This window comes from Garra rufa, chromosome 4 (genome assembly GCF_049309525.1).
Source record: "Garra rufa chromosome 4, GarRuf1.0, whole genome shotgun sequence".
NCBI classification, from domain to species: domain Eukaryota; kingdom Metazoa; phylum Chordata; class Actinopteri; order Cypriniformes; family Cyprinidae; genus Garra; species Garra rufa.
Window position 1 is genome coordinate 28,077,812 of NC_133364.1, and position 23,068 is coordinate 28,100,879.

General features: G+C 36.3%; 1 protein-coding gene across 1 annotated transcript in view; it reads right to left on the minus strand.

Annotated features, from left to right (window-relative positions):
* The window catches only part of tbc1d22a (TBC1 domain family, member 22a), a 178,075-nt gene that overhangs the window by 31,837 nt on the left and 123,170 nt on the right, over positions 1–23,068 (minus strand). Inside the window, exon 11 of the mRNA XM_073837817.1 lies at positions 21,253–21,380. Coding sequence (XP_073693918.1) covers positions 21,253–21,380 — 128 coding nt within the window. The remainder of the gene's footprint in view (positions 1–21,252; positions 21,381–23,068) is intronic.

Sequence of the window (23,068 nt, forward strand, 5' to 3'; positions counted from 1 at the left end):
AAAAAAAAAAAAAAAACTGTAAAAACAGACTTCAAATGAAACAGATCAAGCGCTACATAACTGTGCAATGAGATCTCTTTAGGAAAGCAGAAGGAAACCAGTGTATCTGAGCTTCTACGAGAATTTTTATTATTAAGAGATCAAGAAAAATTCCTCTATTTAGTTTGACCTTTCACGTTTCTCATTTTATTTTTCTCACCACTTATCCCATCTCCTCATTTAGACTTCTTGACACATTTTCTGATGAGGCTGAAATAAAACAATGAAATTAAAGGGCAGGCTGAAACAAGATGAGCCTTTACGTGAAGGCCTAGCGGGTATAATAATAGTAACCCTTTAACAAGGCCTTGTGTCTGCTGAATGGGACACGAAGTGGTGTACGTAATCCTTCTCAAACACCTTGCACTGTGATAACCCTGTTGAACCAATCCATTCTTCATCTGAATACGAACATACTGTCATAGAAAAGAGCTGCAGTCAAAGCAGAAGTGTCAATTAGGTCATATACCCACACTTGAAAGCAAAATTGATCCTGTACTGTGAAATAATCATAATTTTAACCATAAAAACATTGGTTAGCAGTAAGTTTATGTTTAAGATACCACTTGTCCTATTTAAGTCCTATCTCAGGCCTATCGTTCACTTGACAATTCAGTAAGACAGTGTCTTTACATGGGAGGTTCATGCCGCTAGCCAAAAGTCTGGCTATGAGATGCCACCTGAGGAGCCCACGTGGCGTAACCGCTCTACACGCAGAGGAGGGAAGATTATCTGCAATGCCAGACACGGACAGGAGGGCCCTAATGAAAATCAATGGACGCGTTTCTTCCAGCAATAAACAGGAAGGACAGGTCTCCTCTTCAAGGGTAAATGCGGGCAATGGAAATCTTCCCAACTGTACCATGTGTTCGAGCACTCACACACAAACAGCCCGGTATACGGCAAAGGTGGCAGGAAGTGGTATCAAGACTGCGCACGTTACATCCAGTCCAATTACCCCGCAGTCATTCTCAGTCACCTCCTCGTCAAAGTGACCACACAAGCGTGAAATGCACTTAATTAGACACTCAATAGACAAGGCCGGGCTGCAAGGGCATCTGCATATGTTCAGCTGTGCGGGGATGAACTTCTGCCTCTACAATGCAGAGCTCTGGTTTTCTTCCACGTATTTATAACGGGAAGTGTTGTTGGAATCACTGTTAATGACATGCACCACTAATTTTGTTTTGTTAAAAGACTTAATCCCTGAAAACAGTTGTTTACATAAATAAAGAAACAGGTGGGCTTGTGATAAAATGCCTTTTTTTGCATTTTCTGATTTTCTTTTGAGCATTTGAACATTTTTTAATTCAGCCAAACATTTTAAAATCTGTCATTATTTACTTATTCTCTTGTTGCTCAAAACCTAAACGACTTCAATTTTTTCATGAGTCACCATAATTGATGCTGAACAGAATGTCCAATCTGCACTTTTCAGAAAAATGAACATAAACATTAACAATAACCAGGGGTTGTATTAGCACAATATAATTTGTCCATATGATGCTAAAGTTTTTTGTTTGTGTTCAGAACAGAATTAAATTTAAACTGTCATTCCCTCTCCTAAACAGATGAAAAAGACTGTTATTTCTTACTTGTATTAAAAAAATAATAATAATAAAAAAATAAATTATATATGTATGGTAACACTTAGTTAATGTTAATGTATTAACTAACATGAACAAACAATGAGCAATACATTTATTACAATATTTATTCATATTTGCTAATGTTAGTTAATTAAAATACAGTTGTTCATTGTTAGTTCATGTTAATTCACAGTGCATTAAGTAATGTTACCAAACACAATTTTAATGCTGCAATTTCAGTAAATGCTGAAATTAACATTAACTAAGATTAATAAATGTTGTAGAAGTATTGTTAATTCTTAGTTAATGTTAACTAAAGTAGGTAGCTAATGTTAACTAATGAACCTTAATCTAAAGTGTTACAAAAAATATTATTAATTAATATTTTGAGCTTACATTTGTTATATTTGTAGTTTTTGTTTTATATTTTAGTTTATGTTTTAGAACATAGGTTTATTTAATACATTTTTTATTTCAGTTTTAGTCATTTAAGTACTTTATAGCCAATGCAACATTTCTAATTTTTGTTTTTTTAAGTTTAAGTTTTTATCTAATATTTATATTTTATTTTATCTCACTTTATTTTCAATTAGTTAGTTAGTTTTAGTTAACAATACCAACACTGCTCAAAAATAATTTGCCCTTTTAAAAATTCAAACTTGGTTGCATTCGGTTACAAAACATCACAATCATTTGGTGCCACTGATGTCACACTTGGAACTGCTTGTTTTGACATGCCAAATATGATTTATGTGCATTTTAATAAGAGATTTGAGGGCTGCAGCAGAGTGGAAGATCATTGACAAAGTTTTTTTATAGTCCTTTTTGGAGTTTGACATTCCCTGGTAACCATCCATGTTCATTATATGGGAAAGAGCAGCTTGGATACATGTTCCTTTGTGTTCCACAGAGGAAAGTATGTGACAGCGATTTCACAATATCTTTGGATGAACTATTCCTCTATGATGCAAAATGCCTAATGCCTATGTCTAAATATAATCATTGTCATATAAACAAAAGCTGCTACGGGTTTTGAGAAGGCGTATGCATTATTAGTGTGTTTTTTCAAAGCCTGTGGTCTAGTTTTATGTGGGAGTGAAGGCTGGGTTCACCTTTAGATGGGCTGTAGTTTCTCTTCATTGATCATTTTAATTATTTTGTCTGTCTCTCCCTCGGGGGGCGAACGGTTGATGATGGGTCTTAATTAATGGGGCCAGTGGGGGAATAGACACAGTGGTCCATTCTGGAACGTTCTGACGCAAGACCTGGTGACACACTTCAGGTGGTATAAGTTTGAAACGAGGACAAACTCAACACACGTAGTCCATGATTACCTGCTTCAAGAATTTTTCCACCTGTGCTACATAGTTACAGCTGAGAAATGATAATAAAATAACCATTGTGTGTATACACACAGAAAAAACTTTCAGGTTTCACATATTATGCAATATGATATTTTGCCAGTGCAAACGTTACTCCAATAATTTGGCTTTGATGAAAGAATTTAGATAATAATTCCATGTCAGATAAGAATAAAACCATAATAGTGATCTGTCAAATCTAACTGAAACTAAATCCAATTTCATTTGATAAAATTTACAGCTGATAAGTACAAAAAATAATAATAACGAAATGTGAAAATTTGACCCTCTGAAAACTTGACCCTCTGAAATAACATTTCATCATTTATCTCATGATTTCATATGAAGTCACTGGTGTTACCTACTTTATTGTTAGGGCATTGTAAAAAACAAAACAATAAAAAATGAATAGAATAGAATAGAATAGAAATGGATTAAACTACTTAATTTAGTGAGTATATGATGTGGAGCCATTTTTCTAAAATGCATTTTTCATGAAAACTCACAGGTGTTACCTTCCCTATGGGTAACAACAGTGAAAATAAGTAAATCATGTCTTATGTATGTCACTGGTATTCATTGCATCACTGGTGTTACTGTGTTTGTTTGTCAAATTAAATAAATAAAACATAATCTCCTTATTTCTTGCATTTTCATGATTTTTCTGTAACTCTGATGACATGTGCTGAAGGAAAATCATGAAATGATATTTCAGAAAACCTTTAATATTGCTAAAGAATGTAACACCAGTGACAAAAAAATTGGTAAATGTGGTTTTGGTAATTGTACACCGTTAATTACATAATATTACATGATATATTTGTTCAGAACTATTTTCTGCAGTAACTAATTTTCAAGAAAGTCTAATCGCATAGAAAATGTATAGAACATGTTTAATCAACAAGTTCTATGAATTGAATTATCATTAATGTTGGTAGCACATGAGGGACGAGTTATTAACATATGTTCAAATCCTTAGTGAACACTACTAATTACATTATGGGAGCAAATGCAAGTCTTTGCAAACCACTCTTGACAAACACGCTCACAGCGGTAGTCGTTCAAAGCAGAACCTCGTAACGTCTTGACGGATTTTCATGTAAATACAAGTGTAAGCTTACAGCCATAACATAAAATCTTCCGGGGCAAAGATCTGAGGTACATCATCATGATAAACAGCAATGTAGCAGTCAGAGCGCTTTGGCAGAATTTTAATGACAAGCATTGGAGATCATTGGTTAGCGAAAAGCCTGCAGTCAGTTCAAACTTCCATCTCCAAGATCCTTAGAGAATCAGTTCTAATATTAAGCATGCTCCGTGTTAATGCAAACACACTCTAGATTTACCAACAAGTCTGTTGAGATGGAGTAGATCTGACATCGAACAGCTCACAACATTCATATCTACCCATCCTTCAGCCCCAAGCAAGAAAAGAGAGAGAGAGAGAGAGAGAGAGAGTGCGCAGATGAAATGGAGTGGGTCGCTCTGAGTTATGTTCAGGGTGATGATTGCCTATTGGTGTAACCTACCGGCCTTAATCAGAGCAGCAGGGAAGATGACCGTCTGAGGGTATCAAGCTGTGACACGCTCCCTGCTACTGTGCTTTATTACTTTATTAAACCTCTCTCTACCTGCAAGATGTGAGACTCCTGCTGTCAGTGGGGGGAAAAAAATATCGCCCACTGTCTGGGAGCATGTGTGCAGTCAAATGTCAAAGGGAGACCTCTATAATTTGGAAGGATGTGTATATCTTTCACTGGAACATCAAAAAGCTACAAACATGACACTTATGACAAGTCATGACCCAGTGTTGATCTAAGATCTAAGAATGGATGAGTGAAAGATTTCCGACAGCGACAGCAGTTTAAATGTTCACCTCTTCAGATCCAAGCCACTGTCAAAATGTTACCACCCTTGGACTCCCCAGAGGAGCTGGTTGTAATGTTGTGTTATCCCATTGTAGCTGATCTTGTAAATATTAGGCACGCCATTAATGTATGAAATTTAATATACATTCTGAATAAAAGTTTGGGGACAATTGTTTTTAAATTAAAAAAGTAATACTTTGTATTCAGCAAGATTGCATTAAACTGACCAAAAATTATGATAAATACATTGAAATAGTTATAAAAGATTTCTATTTGGAACTTTCTAGTTTTCAAAGAGTGCAAATAAATAACTAAATAGAAGTACAAGTTTCACAATATACCTGTTTTCAAACTACAATTACTTTTTTATGGATTACACGATTACATATTTACAAAATAGCAATAAATTATTCATAATTTATTGATTCTCCCTAATTCTTCCTTTTAATCTTTTGCATTTTCCTTTCTAAAATAGCCTACTGCTTATATACATTTACCTAGCCTTCAAGTTTTGTGGACATTTACACAAAGACCAGTCACTAGTCGGGTGGCGACACAGCAGTTGCCCATTAGAAAGTGTTTCAGGGCTGCATAAACTACTTATGAACACATTGATTTTTATTTAAATGATCACTCTGTAGATTAACCATGTGTTTCTGTCTTTAGAAGGATTTTGTCTTACAAACACAATAAAATGCACAGATTTACAAACTTTTTTTTGTCATCTGATCCTCTTTCACCTAATATATTTACTTAAAGTACACCTCAGATTTTAAAATAAATATTTTAACAATAAAGTTTCACAGTTGCAAGTTTATTTCATTTTTTTTCGTTAAGATTTTTATTGTGATTGATTTCACAATTATTACTTTGAATTGTAATTTTTTTTATTAAACTCACAAATCCAAGTTTGGGAAACCTTGACATAATATAATGTTTAATGCGCTTCTTGTTGTTAAAAAAACAACAAATGGAATATTTTTTCTAACTCGTTGTATTTTTATGTCAATTTGGTACAATATTGTCCTATTTAAATCAATATGATAATCGTGTTAGGTCAAAAGTAATCTAAACGTAATATACAAGTAGTCTGATTATATTACCTAAAATGTGTATACTAACTACAATTTTTGCCATGTAATTTAGAATCGGTTAATATATAATACTGAATATTTATTATTTTTGGTTTGGATAATGCAAAAAAATAATAATAAAAAATAAAATCTGTTGAGATGCTACTAATTTGTTGCTCCAGTAAAATAATCTGTGAGGCAGTCTCTCTCTCTCTCTCTCTCTCTCTCTCTCTCTCTCTCTCTCTCTCTCTATATATATATATATATATATATATATATATATATATATATAAGATTGTGAGACTGGTCTCTCATCAGGTTGGTGAGCCTCTGTTTGATCCAGCAGGTCAGTGCAGTTCTGGGCTCTTTGCTCTTCATCAACCAAAAGTGTCCTTCCAATTTAAGTTACACAGAGTTCTGGCCTTTGCTGTCAAGCGAACCTATACACAGTCCACGAGGACCTAAAAAGTTTGGACTATTTTTAACTTGACTTTTGACAACACAAATGCGAAACCTAAGATGACAGGGCTTTCTATAGTCAGGAAGAGAGGGCAATGTACTTAGAGAGGGCGAGAGAAAAAGAGAGTGAGCACAGACAAAAAACTACATCTCACCACAGGTTTTATTCTTTTCCATGCACCTAGTTCCCATAGGAACTGAAGCTTTCAAGCTTTAAAATAGGATCGTAAAGGTATCATTAAAGTGTCATATGATTTCTTAAGCCATGTGGCCCTGGACCACAAAACCAGTCTTATGTCGCTGGGGTATATTTGTAGCAATAGCCAAAAATACATGGTATGGGTCAAAATTATTGTTTTTTCTTTTATGCCAAAAATGATTAGGAAATTAAGTAAAGATCATGTTTCATTAAGATTTTTTGTAAAATTCCTATTGTAAATATATCAAAATGTAATTTTTGATTAGTAATATGCATTGTTAAGAGCATAATTTGGACAACTTTAAAGGTGATTTTCTCAGTATTTTGATTTTTTTGCACCCTCAGATTCCAGATTTTCAAATAGATGTATCTCGGCCAAATATTGTCCTATACTAACAAACCATACATCAATAGAAAGCTTATTTATTGAGCTTTCATATGATGTATACATCTCAGTTTTGTAAAATTTTACCTTATGACTGGTTTTGTGGTCCAGGGTCACATATGTTCCACATGAATCCCCTTTTTCAAGTTTTGTGTGAGGAATCAAAATTTAAGGTGCTGTTAATGGAAAACCTTCCTCTATTCAGCAAGCAGTTAACTTGAGTTTAAGCTGAAAACTGGATCAACCAATCTGACTTGGAAAAATGATTAGCCAAAGAGAGCTGGGACAGATTTCAATGTTTTCAGTGAATAATGACTTTAAAATACATACCAGCACAAATTCCTTTTTTGCTTTAATGGAAAAAGAACAACCAGTACTTTTTAAAGTTCTCCTTTTGTCTTTCAACTTTTAAATTAAATGGAGGTTTGGAACAACATGAGGGTGAGTAAATGACGGCAAATTTTTCATTTTTGTGAGAACTCCTAAAGGAATGAGGAATATAGGAATAACAAGTTCTCTGAAAGCAATATTTAGTGTGAGAACTACTAAGTCTCGTTCGATTATAGAGTGAATTTGTCCCGAACCATTCACTGAAGTCAGCTTCAGCTCAAGTGGGGCACAGCAGGGTTGACTTTTGCTAACATTTTTATCGTAAATGATTGAGTGCAGGGCACCCGGTGAGCTGTTGCTCTGTAAGTGATTGAGCAGGAACTACGAAGGAGCTAGCAGAGGAGATTTAAAGTAAGAAGTGATGAAATATTGATGTTCAAGGGGCTGTGCCGGTGACCTGGACCTTGCCTTCTGGGTACTGCCTTTTCTGTGTCAGAAAACATAGGGCAATCATTAGGGGAACCCCACGGGACAGGTAAAGGGATTCAGGTCGTGGGTCCAAATCCCCGTTGGGAAGATTCTGTCCAGTGTGCCTTAGGTTTTAGATCAGGATTTGACACGGATGAGGAGTAAGAAGAATGGAACTACAGCTTGGTGCACAGATGTATACAACACGTACAAATGCAAGGCCGAATCTTTGAACAGCAAGTAATGGAAAGCAAAAGCTTGGATGTGAATTTCAGATCTGGGAAGATTTCATTGGTATTCAAGCCTTTAGGAATATGCAGAAGAGCGTAGTCGGAATTGGCTAAAGCTAGTGTTTCTTTCCTTGGGGAGATACTGCAGATGAGCCTGTCCTAGCAGAAGCAATCTTCTAGCTCATTATGGAGGCAAAAGGCTTGAGCTGGGGGAGTTTTGTTAAACTGAACAGGGCTAACAAGCGCCCGTGAACAGCAGGAATGCATCAACCATTGCGAGCATTCGAGCTGAATCTGCTAATTCGCAGCACGCCAGCAAACCATCGTGAAGTCCCCCTGGCTCTATAGCATGGAGAAGTCTGCACTAGACGGTGCAAGACCGCCAGTCTCTCGACTCAATCACCAACCGGGGGAGCCAAGCACACGGCGCTCTTTAGCACAGGCGCTATCATGCTTCACACATAGCCGCACATGATAACTTGTTTTTTCAAACACTCCTCAGATAGGAACGGTTTCAGCCAGGGCTTGAACGTAACTGAGAATGTAGACCAAGAAGATGAATCCCACAGAAAAATCCCAGAGCTCCCCCTAAAGGCAGACCACATAACAGGTTATGAAATGATGAGGTTTGTCGGCAATATCAAACACTCATCCTGGGGGGCGTCTCGCCAAAGTCAGCGCCCAGATGTGTGACGTGCAGTTAGAGGTGTGAGCACACAACATTAAAAGAGACTCCTTGCTTGCCTTGGGCTTCTAATAAGTCTCCCTGCTGAGAAACCCAACAAACGCACCGGAGTAGAGCTCTTCACAGAGGACCCGAGACCCGAGGACCCGGGACCCGACCCGGGACCCGTACGGGTTCGGGTCTATATTTTAAATGGTTAGCCGGGTCCGGGTCGGGTCCAAGTCTATTACTTCGGGTCCCGGGTATGTTTAACTTGTGTGTAATACCCGAGTCGATCGGAGAACATCGCACCTTCCAGTGTCAGTCACCACTTTGCACGTGTTTTGTAACTTGCATCTTGTAAAATTATGATAAGAAAAGTGTGAGAAGGAAATAAAAAAAAAAGAAGAAGATTAAATAAATAAATAAAAACGCGTGTCGCGTGACTGCAGCAGCGAGAAGCAGAGCGCAGGAGGAGTTAACGTAAACGGACGGTCGGTGATCATGGATTCCTTCATGAGTGATGTGAAATAAAAAGCCTTGCACATTTATTTATTTCACATGAGCAACAAAATATGAGATCGAAAATGAACAGTCACATTAATGTTGTCTGTGATGTTTACACTGCATTAAAATAACGCGCATGAAATGTTTCTATGGCAACCAGAGCTGGCGACTTTTACCAAAGACCAGAGCCATAGAGAAACTCTGCCAAATACTATAGAATACCCTTAAGGGACTTTGCTTTTACTCTGCCATAGTACACATAGCATTCTTTCTTACGTTTATAATAATACGGAAGAACCATCTTGTTATATTTAAATTTTTTGGTCAGGCTCGGCTTAGAGAGCACAGTGATAATAGAAAATATGGTGGAAAAAATACACTCTTTTCAGAATAAGCTATTTACGCTATCAAGCTGTCTCGTGCTATACGTGCGAATTCCTCCTTTAAGTTTCATTAGATGACCACTAGGTGGAGCTCTAAACATATGTTTTGTATTGCTTTATCTTACTGAAGAAGATACTGTTATTGAAGATGCACGCAGTAAAGTTTACCGCATTCATTGTTCTGTGCCTTTTTGGAAAAAAAAAATGTTTAATTATAAATTAATAAATATAACTAATTATAATAAATTAACTAATAAATAAAACAATTGCGCCGAGTCTTTATTACAATCTGCAAAAGTATTGTAGTTCAAAAGGGTAAACACAACGGTCGAAGTTGACTTAGAGAGAAAAAAGTATTGCATTGGTCATTCGTCACCGACCGTGACCGCGAGTAGCCTGCCCTAAAGTAACTATTAAAGCTGGAACAGTGGATTAAAAAGGGTCTTTCTGTCGGCAAGAGAGAAGAACAGCCTAACATGTAAATGTACTGAAGGAGGTCTGTATGCAACGCTACTAACAGTAGTTTACGCCAAAAAAGTTTTTTTTTTCCCTTCACAACTTATTTATAGAACTAGCAGTTTGCTGTGCAATATGTGCCGATCGGGTACAGTCGGGTCTGTGTCTTCCCAGCCGAGTTCGGGTCCAACTAGTACATTTAAGGTATATTTCGGGTCTTCACGGGTTCGGGTCCCACTTTAAAATAAAATACGGGTCCGGGTCGGTTCCGTCCAGGACATTTACGGGTCTCTTCGGGTTCGGGTATGAATTTTTGGACCCGTGAAGACCTCTACACCGGAGTACTGAGTATGTGATGTGGTTGTACAGTAAAGAGCATAAGACCTTGCTGTGGGCAATGTAGACAAACGCGCACACATTTATTCTTTAGTTCACTGACTTCTATTGACTGTGATGGGTCATGAAACATCCCTGTTCACTTTCAGCCGTGCACGGTAGCTCAATAATTGAAGGCCACGCTATTGATGGCCAGGAAACTACAAAACCACCTGCTGGGTAACAAACTGTATCATGACAGAGCAAGGTTTCTTACATTAAATCTGCATATACTATATGTGTATCGTTGGAAATGTGAGGTTGCCTTAGGATTCACTCAAGGGAGGTTAAAGAAGAACTGAACACTCAAAATGCTCATATTATTATGTGTTTGTGTTGTGAATGCGTTTACACCCACACTAAGGAATAATATAGCCAAAGACACGGGTAATTGTACCAAGGACAGCAAGAAGCACAATAACTTTTGTAAGCCTTTGATATACACGTACGAACATACAGCAGATGGCTGTGATACACTTCCAGTGCGTCAAAGGACCACAGAGGGACTATTACTGTTTTCAGGTTCAAGTAGACTACTGAAAGTGTAATTGGACTGAGGGGAGGACTGCGCATGATACTGCCACTGCAAATAATGCAACTTCTTCAGTGATGAGACCGTATCAGTATGTTAGTAAATCTATGATATGTTTGACATGTCTATAGAGACTTCCTATCTCAAAACTTGGTAAGATAACAAACAGTCTAATTCCAACATGGCTGGCTGTGTTTGTAAACAGTAAATAAACAAATATGGCAACAAAATGGCAATGTAAGCGGTAAGACAATTCTAGATATCCTCTGCCCCTTGCATGATTGCTTATAGTTTTAAAGAACTACATCATCTGACCACAAGTTTTATATTTTTTCATGCACCTAGCTCCCATAGGAACAGAATCTTTCAAGCTTCAAAAAGCACGAAAAAGGGCAATAAAAGTATCATTAAAGTGACATATGACAGGTCTTCTGAAACCATATGACAGTTTGTATGAGGAATCTAAAGTTGCTATTAATGGATAATCTTTCCCCTTCAGTGAGCTGTTAACTGCAGCGACCAGATCAAGTCAGTAAGTGGAACTTGCTTGAGAACTGGATCAACTGATCCAGCTTGAAAGAATGATTCGTTTGAAAATCTCTACTTCTCGCATGAACGAGCCAAAGAGAGATAAGACGGATGTGAAGGTTTTCAATGAATAATGACATAATTGAACGAGTTTGAAATACTTGGAATATAGTGTCCAAGTCATATGCACCACTTTTAGGATACTTTAATGTTTTGCATGGTACTTTTTTGCTGTAGTGGAAAAGAACATTGAGTACAATAAAAATTTGAATATAGTGACTGAATGAATACGACTGATTCTGTCTGGATCTAGACTTTAGTATAGGATTGAGTGAAATAAATGCAAAAAAATTAAGAATAATAATACTAGTACATAAATTATATGAACACATAAAATATTTACTTGGTCATATTATATGATATTACTTTACTTTTCCCTTAGGCTCTGTCTGCCATCTTGAATGAACAATTTTCAACTGAACTTTCTGGGAGTAACTCATTCTGTTAAAGGTTGTGTGCAGTGTTGCCTAGAATTTGACAGAATGCCTACGATTCCCAAAACTGCTGTCTAATGAGGCTGCTCACTAGGTTTTGAGGTATTGCCAGGGAGTCTCGTAAAATGTGAAGTCTGCCAAGAAACCAGAAGCATCTTCTGAACTTTATACAAAGATAAGTGTTTTAAATTAGTTAAATTAAAGATGATGTAAGCAGTTTTGGAACAGCATGCACACATTATTCCTACAACCTGACAGATATCACTAAAATAGGTGTCCTGAGAAATCACACCTGTCTCTGTGACAGCCCTAGGCTCTGTAAACAGCAGGAAGAGTCAGGGGAGCGGCCCACACTTTTATTTTACTTTTTTTTAGCCAATCAGAATCTCTGCCTGTGAATCATGTTATGTATTATAAAAAAGCTTACTGGGCACCTTTAAGTTTGTTCATTACACACTCAGACAGAGGAAACTTCTGGGAAATGTACCATACAATTAACTGGGAAAGCTCAGTTTTGAAGCTTTTAGATGCACAATGTAGATTACACTGTAAAAAAAGATTTAGTTTTAAATACGTCAAAGATTATTTTCAGTCTGTCTATGTAAGAGTTTCATTTGTAATTTATTGTGTTACACTCTTAAAATTAAAAGTGCTTCACGATGTCATAGAAGAAACTTTTTTGTCTAAATAGTTCCATAAAGAACCTTTAACATCTTTAGAATTTTTCTGTTTCACAAATGGTTCTTTGTGGTGAAAGAAGGTTCTTCAGATTATAAAATGGTAAGAAAGAGATGGTTGTATAAAGCAGTGTTTTTCAACCTTTTTTGAGCCAAGGTACATTTTTTAACTGAAAAAAATCACAAGGCACACCAACAATCGAAACTGTAAAAAAATGTAACTCTGTAGCCTATATTAACAATATACAGCCATTCTTATCGAAGTGTCTTGAACAGGAATCAAATAAACACAAAGAAAAAAGTATTTTATGATCTTTCATATTCAGGGCTCAAAATTAACTTTTTTACTTGGTAGCACTCAAATAGTTAGGAGCACCAAAAAAAAATTTAGGAGCACCCACTGAATATTAAGGAGCACCACAACTGCCAATTGAGCAGATCAGCCAGCACTCATCCTGGCATTTCTTTTTAGTAATGCACCAAACTTAATTCTTCATGGCTGATTCTGATTGCTGATGCTTTACAAGCAAATGGGCTGACTCTAGATTCTAAAAGGCTTTTTTAAAAATATTTATTTTAAACCTTAAGCAAGGGACAAAAATATATTAAAATATGAGTACATGAACAAGATGTAGAGCCATTTAAATTAGAGGCAACCACTGCATTTTTAAACAATCTATGGTAGAAAAAAACAAAAAAATAAACTACACAATTCTTTCTTAATCCTATTAAGTGCAAACAATAAATGCAGCCATTATCAAAGTAGGCTACTCTCTCAATTTCAAAGTGCAAATAGAAACCAATTTTTTTCAAGCATGATACAGAGCTATTGACAAATACACAACCTATGAACCTATTATAACTCACATATACTAATAACAGCCTAGATATGTTATGTAGCCTAATTTGCGTACATTGGGGAGTCGCTCTCTAAACCCGATGTATCAAAATTGCCTTTGAATGCGCATGCGTGTTTTGCTTTCGGTTTCGTTTTGACGTTTCGTTTTGACGGTGCTGAGCATGCATTAACGCATTAATTTAACAAAATAATTTGAAAGTTAGGGACCACAAACGGGATTTCGAAAAGTCTGATGTGAATGTATGCCTTGTACATTATATACTGAGGCAGAGGCGCCAGAATTGCATCTGAGAGAATGTGCACGATACTATATTTCTTCATAAGCATATTGTGAAGAGATTTTAATGGTCCACAATCAAAAATCACAATCAAGTCACATCACACACCCTTAATTGCAATGCAGTTTGCGCAAATCCGAAACGGAGGTTGAGAGAGAGAGAGAGAGAGAGAGAGAGAGAGAGAGAGAGAGAGACATTTGGAGCAAAAAAACGTTCGGTTTCAGCGGAGCGGAGCGCAGTGTCAGTGACGGAGTGATTGACGGCTAATATCTGAATTTAAGATAAGAATTAAAAGATTACGTTTAATTGGTTATGTAATATTGAAGAGAGAACAGCGAGGCTGTCACTGCATCAGCTCACAGCAGTCTGTGAAATAGTTAGGCTAGCGAAAGTTTTGTAAAGAAATAGAAACAAGTCGCACCACAACAATTTCTCGCACTCGCACAAATGCTCCCAAATATATTTAGAGGTCGCGCAGATTAAATTTTGTGAGCATATGCGACCAAAATGGTCGCAATTTCGAGCCCTGATATTCCTTCTTCTGTCAAATAAAAAGTGCAATTAACAATATATAGTCATTCTTATCAAAGTGTCTTGAATAGGAATCAAACAAACACAATGAAAACAGTCTTTTTTGATGTTTCATATTTCTACCTACTCAGTGTGAAACCTGGGCCTGTTTAGGTGAAATTGAATAATTTCCCACGGCACACCTGACGATCTCTCACGGCACACTAGTGTACCGCGGCACAGTGGTTGAAAAACACTGGTATAAAGAACCTTTGACTGAATGGTTCTTTGTGGAACCAACAATGGTTCCTCTATGGCATTGCTGTGAAGAACCTTTCAAAGCACCTTTATTCTTAAGACTTTACTTGCTGTTTCTTCATAAATATGTATTTTTTAAGTTTCAGTGTAATTGAATAGCCATTTGTGAAAAAATTCCACCTTTTTATATTTATTTTTAGATAATAAAATTAGATAACACACACAAACAAGTTTATATTGTACCATGAAGAATGAAGAAACAATCCAGGGCATTAACCAAAGTTATCCATGCATATGCAGTTATGGGCCACTGAAACTCCTTTATGAGAAAATAATAATTTGGTTAGGGAATAAAAATTCACATTGAAGCCGGGCAGTTCCAGGGACCTCAAGCTTTGATGTACTGCTCACTGCAGTACAGAGGATTTTTGTTTACTGTGTAGAGGTTTTCATGAGGAGCGGTGGAGGGTAAAAAAATGTACTCTGAAGAACATGAGTCAGCGTGTAAAGCAGAAGTGTGACAACAACAAGCAGCACAGATCAAGAAAAACTCACAATGCACTGTGAATGGCACAGAAACCATCTCCCTAAGAGATACAAGCGAAGGTACTCTTTCTGTTTTCAAAAGCCTATGAAATATTCATCATTCAGACTTGGCTAATTCGGGCCATCAAGATCTTTAAGGTGAGTTAGTATGACACAGATTGTCAAGAGTCGGCGAGGGAGGGAGAGAGTGCGAGCAGTCATTTTCAGACTATTTGGTTATGCATTAAAAATGCATGGGATGAATTACATTCTATTCCTGGCCTCTGTTGAGGAATTCACACTAGGGTCCAAAATCGAGCACTTGGCAAAACAGAGGATAAGAATAACTTTAAATTTCCAATCGCTGAAACTTCACTTGAGCAAAAAAGCCTAGCAAAGTGTTCAATAAAATATGATTTTACTGAATATTTAAAACAAAGTATGAAGACAGTGTATAAGTTACACTGCTTTAGGATTTCGACACATTATTTCAAAAAGGTAGTGTGCCACTAGCAGCATCAAATGGAATTGGAAAAATCATTTTAATGTCACGTCTGAAAACTGATGTTGTCAATATTGCCAATACTGATATTTTTTTTTGTCAAAAAAAATGATAATGCACAGTATGAAAAGAGATCTGCTAAAAATTGTGATTAACATTTATAAAAATAACTTTAGCGCAAGATGAAGACAAAGAGGAAATAAGCATACATAATTAAATTCCCAATACGGGATATTTAATACTGGAATTAAAACTAAATAAAATAACACCAACAAAATCGCCAATATGCTACAAATGTATTGTGCATTCCAAGTGTTTGCACTTCTCGAGGAAAGAATAACCTGGAATATAACATTTTTATTTCAACTACACATCACCTATAAAATTTACTTTGACAAGCTCAAGTCAGAAAAAGTTTTCATGAGTACGCTCCGTCTGAAGTCAATCCACTGCACAAAACAAGACTTCCTGAAGTCCTCCATCCACGGCCCTCTCTGCGAGTTCAAAGACGACTGAGCTAGGTTCACCTCTCTTCTAGCAAGCACTTTCAAACAAGCTCACGGCCCTGACAGCACGGCTTTCATAGCTTCTGGCCAAACATGAGTGAAATGGCCCAGTGATTTGATGGAAGCCGTGAGAAAGGATTTTGGCCGAGGTAACAGTAGGGTACGACACCATGACCACAATAGGAGTAACAGGTCAATGCACAGAAGTTTCCGCATTGGAAATGTCACATCTTGAAGGCTTCAGAAGGGCACACATCACCTTTCATTTCAAAGACAGATGAGCTTAGTTCACTTCTCTTTGAATAAGAGTGCTCGCCCAGCTCAGTTTGAATATATACAAAGGAAAGTCATCCAAAGGTTTCAAGTAAGAGCTAAAAACCAGTGAAACTTTTGCATCAACTGCAAACTCCTTCTGAAAGTAGAGGTGTGGGTAAATCAAGCTCAAGCAGGCAGTTTCTCTCATGCTTATGCCTATCCACACTGACCTGTTAGATGAACACATTTACAATGGCCAACCATTTTACGCATTTCCACAAAAAAGGCACTTCTGGATTGCTTCATAAATAAGTTGGTCGCAAACCAGGGACTGCTGTCATTAATGGCTCAGAAGCAGTAAAGTGTCCTCAGCCAGTGCAAAAAAAAAAAAAGCCCAACCCTCATTTCCCTACCAAAAGAGCCAATTTTAATTCAAAAACTATTTTCAACATTGAGAATAACGCGCGCGCGCGCACACAGTGCCCTCCATAATTATTGGAACAGTAAAGAGAAAATTGCTCTGTTTGCTGTGGAAATCTGTAAATATGATTAAAAGATGAATCTGAGACAAAACTACAGAATGTCACAATTTATTATTGGGTGTTTCAGCACTTTTAGAGTTTCATCCCCCTAGTTGGTGTGGGCATAACTATTGGGACAATTGGCTCACAGGTCTTTCTAAGTCATCAGCTGTGTCCTTTTGCATTAATTGCTCAGATATTAAAAACAGGGAATGTGTCGTATCAGTTATGTCTATTGTTTATGCATTCTGAGTCTTCCATTTGGCGCCGACACACACAAACTAGGATGAAGTCGAGGAGCTGACTTTGAGAGAAAACAAGCAATTTGGATGCTCATGGAAACATTGAGCATGGAGACATCAACAGTTTGGAATGTCCTGAAAAAGAAAGAAACCACTGGCAAAGTGAGCAACCAACAACAACCTGGTCAGTTGAGAAAAACAACAGCAGTTGATGACAGACAAATCATACAAGCTGTGATAAAGAACCCTGAAATATTTGTCTGTAAAATCAAAGCAGCCTCTAGAAAGTTGGGGTGATGGTCTGACAATCTAATGTCTGCAAATGACACAGAATTACAGAGTTTTGAAACAGCGTTTTATGGACAGATGAGACAAAGATGAAACTTTAAGTGATGGGAAAGCAAAATTGTGGAGAAAAAAAGGAACCGCAAATGATCCTGAACATATACCCTCATCTGTAAAGCATGATGGAGGTGGTGTCATGGCATGGGCATACCTGGCTGTCTGTGGAACAGGTCCTCTCAAGTTTATTTATGACTTAAAGTACGATGGCAGCAGCAGAATGAATTTGGAAGGGTACAAAACCAGCTTGGCTACCAATGTAAAAAAAAAAAAAATGCCACCAGACTTTTTAGAAAGCGCTTCATATTTCAATAGGAGAAAGTCTTAAAACACACTGCCAATTCAATCAAGGAGTTGATCAGGGCAAAAAAATGGAAGATCTTACACTGGCTAAGTCAATCTCCAGATTTAAATACTATTGAACATGAATTTCACCAGCTGAAAAGAAAAAGGCAGAAACTCCTTAAAACAAGCAACAATTGAAATTGGCTGTATTGAAAGCTGGGAAAAGCATTTCAAAGGATGAGACCAGGAGTCTGGTGATATCTATGGGTCACATACTTACTGCTGTGATTGCATGCAAGAGATTTGCAGCTAAATACTAGTTTTTAAACTTGTACATTTGCTTTAAGTTAAACTGTGCCAATACTTATGCTCACATCAGATAGGGGGATGAAACTCTAAAAGTGCTGTCCTTTTTATTTGGTAAAATGTATGTGTTGAAGCACCCAAAAATAAAATGTGACATTCTATACTTTTGTTTCATATTCATCTTTTAATCATATTTATAGATGACTTGACTACACAGCAAACAAAGCAATTTTGTCTTTACTGTTCCAATACTTATGGAGGGCACTGAAAATATAATCTCCAAAAACAGAATCATTTAACAAATATATTCAAGTTGTAAACAAATGTATGTTTTTAACTTAATGGTTTCAGGTCAAAGTTTGCAGTTTTCCTTGAAAAGGATGAGAAAGTTTTCTAAAACCATATGGATCATACAAACCGGCAAATTTGTTTTATAATAGATTTTTCAGTTTCTTTGTTGCGAAAACACTTATACGTCACACTTATATACTGCAAAGACAGTGTGGTATGTTCATTTGTCGGCAGGTTATGTAGTGACTCAGTTACATCACTGTTCATTTCAAGTCAGTAGAAACCCAGAGGAAAAAAAAAAAAGGTAAAAATGACCTTAAGCATCAATAAAGCGCTAAAATAATCATGGGTTGCTGCTGCAAATCCTGCTGCAGTTATCTCCTCTTGCCCTTGCTTTCACTGTTTGCTCAGCTGGCAAAATCAATATCTGAAAGCAACTCAGGATGCCTCCAATCATAACCTGACTAAAACTGAGACCTTCACCAATGAAAATAAGCCATCAAAAGTAGTTGAACTTCCAAAAAAAATAATTTTAATGTACCATATTTGCTTCACACCCTACCAGCATCTCTTTAATGGAAGAAACAATCAATAGTGCATGTTAAGCAATATCCTAGTCTTACTGACTTGTGACTGGCCTAACAAGTGAGTGTTTTTGTGGCGCCCTCCGAGCGAGCGAACATACACATCAACACGCGTCAATGACGAGGCCGGTGTTGTCAGAAAGAATCCAATGACATGTCCCCAGTGAGTAACAAATAGGCAAACAAAGCATGTGAACCGTCTATTGGCTAAGGTTACAATCTGTGTAAAATCCAAATCAGTCAAGAAGAATAAAGGGACAGTCAGCTGTCGAAAGCACTTCCTTTGTACTGCAGAGATGGAAGGAAACTGACATTTAACACAGTGGGCGATAGGAAGCATATTACAATTACCAAAAAAAGAAATCAAAAATCTTCCAAGAATTAAGCATAATTTTCAGACTATTTTGAGCTGTGTGCATGGAAGCGTCAGGACCGCTGCATTCATTCAGAAATGGCAGCCTGCTGTACCGAACACAGCATCAAGAAGAGCCTGGAAGTCTTCCGTAAGTGTTGGGTTAGATGTCAGTAACACCTCTGAGGTTCCTGGCTGTGCTGAAGATTCATCCTCTTTCATGCTCTGGGTCTTTTCATGGCTTGGTGTTATAAATCGAGCCATGTACACGTAGAAAAACCTAAATGTGAAGCAACTGCATTCTGAAATGTCAGCTTATATATAAAAGCTGGTATATTTTCATAGCATTCTTCAATGATAGCATATAATATGGTGGAAATTATTTTAATTCTTGCTGTCTTTGTAATAGTGGTACATCTTTATAAATTTAAAAGTAGCATAAAAATAGTGTATAACAGTGATTCTCTGATTTTTTTGACTAAAAAAGTTTTGACTAAACTAAAAATCCCAAAACTAAAACTGTGAAGTATATCAATTCTTCAATTTCAATTCTATCTGATCTGTTCAATAAATAAGTTTGATTTCACAAAGCCTACTGGATGCTCTTTTCAAAATAATGGAAGTAAATTAGGTTTTTACTTTCAAAAGTAGCATAAAATTAGTGTATAACAGGGATTCTCAAATTTTTTTTGACTAAAAAAAGGTTTGACTAAACTAAAAATTCCAAAAATAAAACTGAAATATTTTAATTCTATCTGATCTGTTCAACAAATAAGTTTGATTTCACAAAGCCTACTGGCTGCTGTTTTTCAATATAACGGAAGTAAATGACGTTTTTACTTTCAAAAGTAGCATAAAAGTAGTGTATAACAGTGATTGTCAAAATATTTTGACTAAAAAAAAGTTTTGACTAAACTAAAAATCCCAAAAATAAAACTGAAATATTTCAATTCTATGTGATCTGTTCAACAAATAAGTTTGATTTCACAAAGCCTACTGGCTGCTGTTTTTCAATATAATGGAAGTAAATGAGGTTTTTACTTTCCAAAGTAGCATAAAAGTAGTGTATAACAGTGATTCTCAAATTTTTTGGACTAAAACAATTTTGACTAAACTAAAAATCCCGAAACTAAAACTGTTAAGTATTTTAATTCTTCAATTTCAATTATATCTGATCTGTTCAATAAATAAGTTTGATTTCACAAGCCTACTGGCTGCTCTTTTCAAAATAACAGAAGTAAATGAGGTTTTTACTTTCAAAAGTAGCGTAAAAGTAGTGTACAACAGTGATTCTTAAATTTCTTTGACTAAAAAAAGTTTTCACTAAACTAAAAATCCTGAAACTAAAACTGTGAATTATTTCAATTCTTCAATTTTAATTCTATCTGATCTGTTCAGTAAAAGTTTGATTCCACAAAGCCTATCTCTGAACTATTAGTTTATTATTGATTTATTGGTTAACACTATGATTTTAACAGCAATACACACACAGACAGATATTCCACATACTGTGTAAAGCTTTATTCTGTTCTTTGAGTTCCCAGGCAAAACTGTTGCATTTTTTAGATGATTAAAAAACACATTTCGAGACAATTCTGTTCCATTCTGTTGCACTCTGTCTAGCTGTAATACAAAAATGTGTCTTATGTAAACACCCCCAAAACAGCATAACATGGCTTTAGATACATATTCAGAAAAGACTTCAGTTCCACGACTAGTCACCACCCTTTTTATAGCCAGGAAAAATCTTCTTTTATATTGCACAAAAGAAAAATATTTTACACAGGATTTTGCCAAAAATCTATGGAATCCTGTTTCTGCCGCATAGTTAAAATTACAGTTGTGAGAGATAATATATCAAATTACCTTTTTCTTTTTTTATAATTTTATTTATTATTTTATTTCTAAAGACTAACAGTGGCTAAGAATGAGTAAATGATGACCATTTTCATTGAAAAACAGCTGCACATCTTATTTTTGTAATTGATCACATCAGAGACTGGTTAGGGTCTCTTTTACCTGATAAGTGTCCCACAGGCGAATGGTGCAGCGTAGAGGAAGTTCTCTCATAAGCAGGTTGTTCATCCAGCGAAAGGCGAACTGCAAATACTCCACCTCATAGTGCTGCATGTGGCGATGTACCGTCTCTGTTAAAGACAAAAACAGGACCATAAATCACCACCCTGACGTCAACCACCCCATTCATCTATCGCAAACAAGTAAAGCATCATTATATTCTCTTCAGTAAAATTGGGACCAAACAATAAATGACAGCCACTCGACGGACACAACATAACAATAACACTTATTCTCCTCGCCGATTTCTTGCACACAGACAGGAGACACGGTTCACAGATGACAGCCTGCCGGGCGTAAGACATAACACCCTAATAAAGCCATAAAAAATTTCTCCGTCCATGCCATCATGTTCTCGACGCTGTCATGTAAGCATGAGGTAATTACTCAGCTGTCATCCCAACGTCTCAGCGTGTTATGTTTGAGAGGAAACAGCAGCTTTATTTATGGGTGTCTCTTTAATCAACACGGACGCGCTACAGATGAGTAAAGTGTGTAACATGCATGATTGCGTGTCCCTGCAGAAATATAGGGATCTTTATTCACCTCCTGACAAAGATAGCATTCTTTGACCGTCACATGCATGACAGGTTTTGGTTGTGATATATTGAAGATTCACAGTATTTAATATAATTATATTATATAATATTACATGTTTTTATCTGCTCCATTTATCGGATAAAAAAACAGTACTTAGTAATATTGCGGAAAAAAAATACAGTTTAAAACAATCATTTTCTATTTATATATATATATATATATATATATATATATATATATATATTCAGAATTCTTGAATGTAAAGTTTTATTATATTTATCTATTTATGTATGCACGCATGTATGTACAGTTGCAATCAAAATTATTCAACCCCCCAGAGACTGCAGTACTTTTTAAACACAAGCTCTTCTGAAGATCCAGGACTTTATAACAATTGCATCTACAACAGTTTAAAAGTGATAATGTCAATATATTATGTAATGTCTTTGAGTTATAGGATTTTTCAATAACACATATATGTCATAATTATTCAACCCCTCTTCAGCATTGCTGTTTTAAGTGACTTATTTTTTCATGGTAGAAAACAAAATTGTCTTAAAATACAATTAAGCCTTTAGAAACTCAATTTAAAAAAAAAATAGCTTGAGATGTTACATATACATACATTTAAGCCCATTCATGTGCTGAGTAGTTGAGTAGCAAATATGGTAAAGTCAACAAAGCTCTCACAAAAGCTATAGAAGAAATTGTTTTATTATAATAGAAAGTCTACGGCCAAGACATTTCCAAGACATTAAAAGTTACTAATGACACAGCTGGTAGACATATTCCTTTGAGGAACCTTTGAGAGTGCAAACAAAGCACAATATCATAAAATGTTTGATAGGAGCAATTGAGAAAACCCTGCAATGTACAGCCAAATACTTGCAAGATGACTCGACGAAAGGAGGAAAAACATTTTAATGCAGTGTATAAGAACACTAGATGAGTATGGCCTTCATGTTGAGGCATCTAGCAGAATACCACTCTTGCCAAGAAGAACAAAAAGGCTTGAACATGCTTAAATTAATTTAAATAGACCTGTGAAGTTCTGGAAGAATGTTTAGTGGAGTGATGTGACCAAACTAGAACTTTTTGGACCCATGGATCAGTGGAATGTCTCGTAAAGCTTATAAGCAGAAGAACACCATCTCCATTGTCAAACTCGGAGGTGGACCGGGGGGTGTTTTACTGTTGCAGGAAGTGGAAATCATGACTG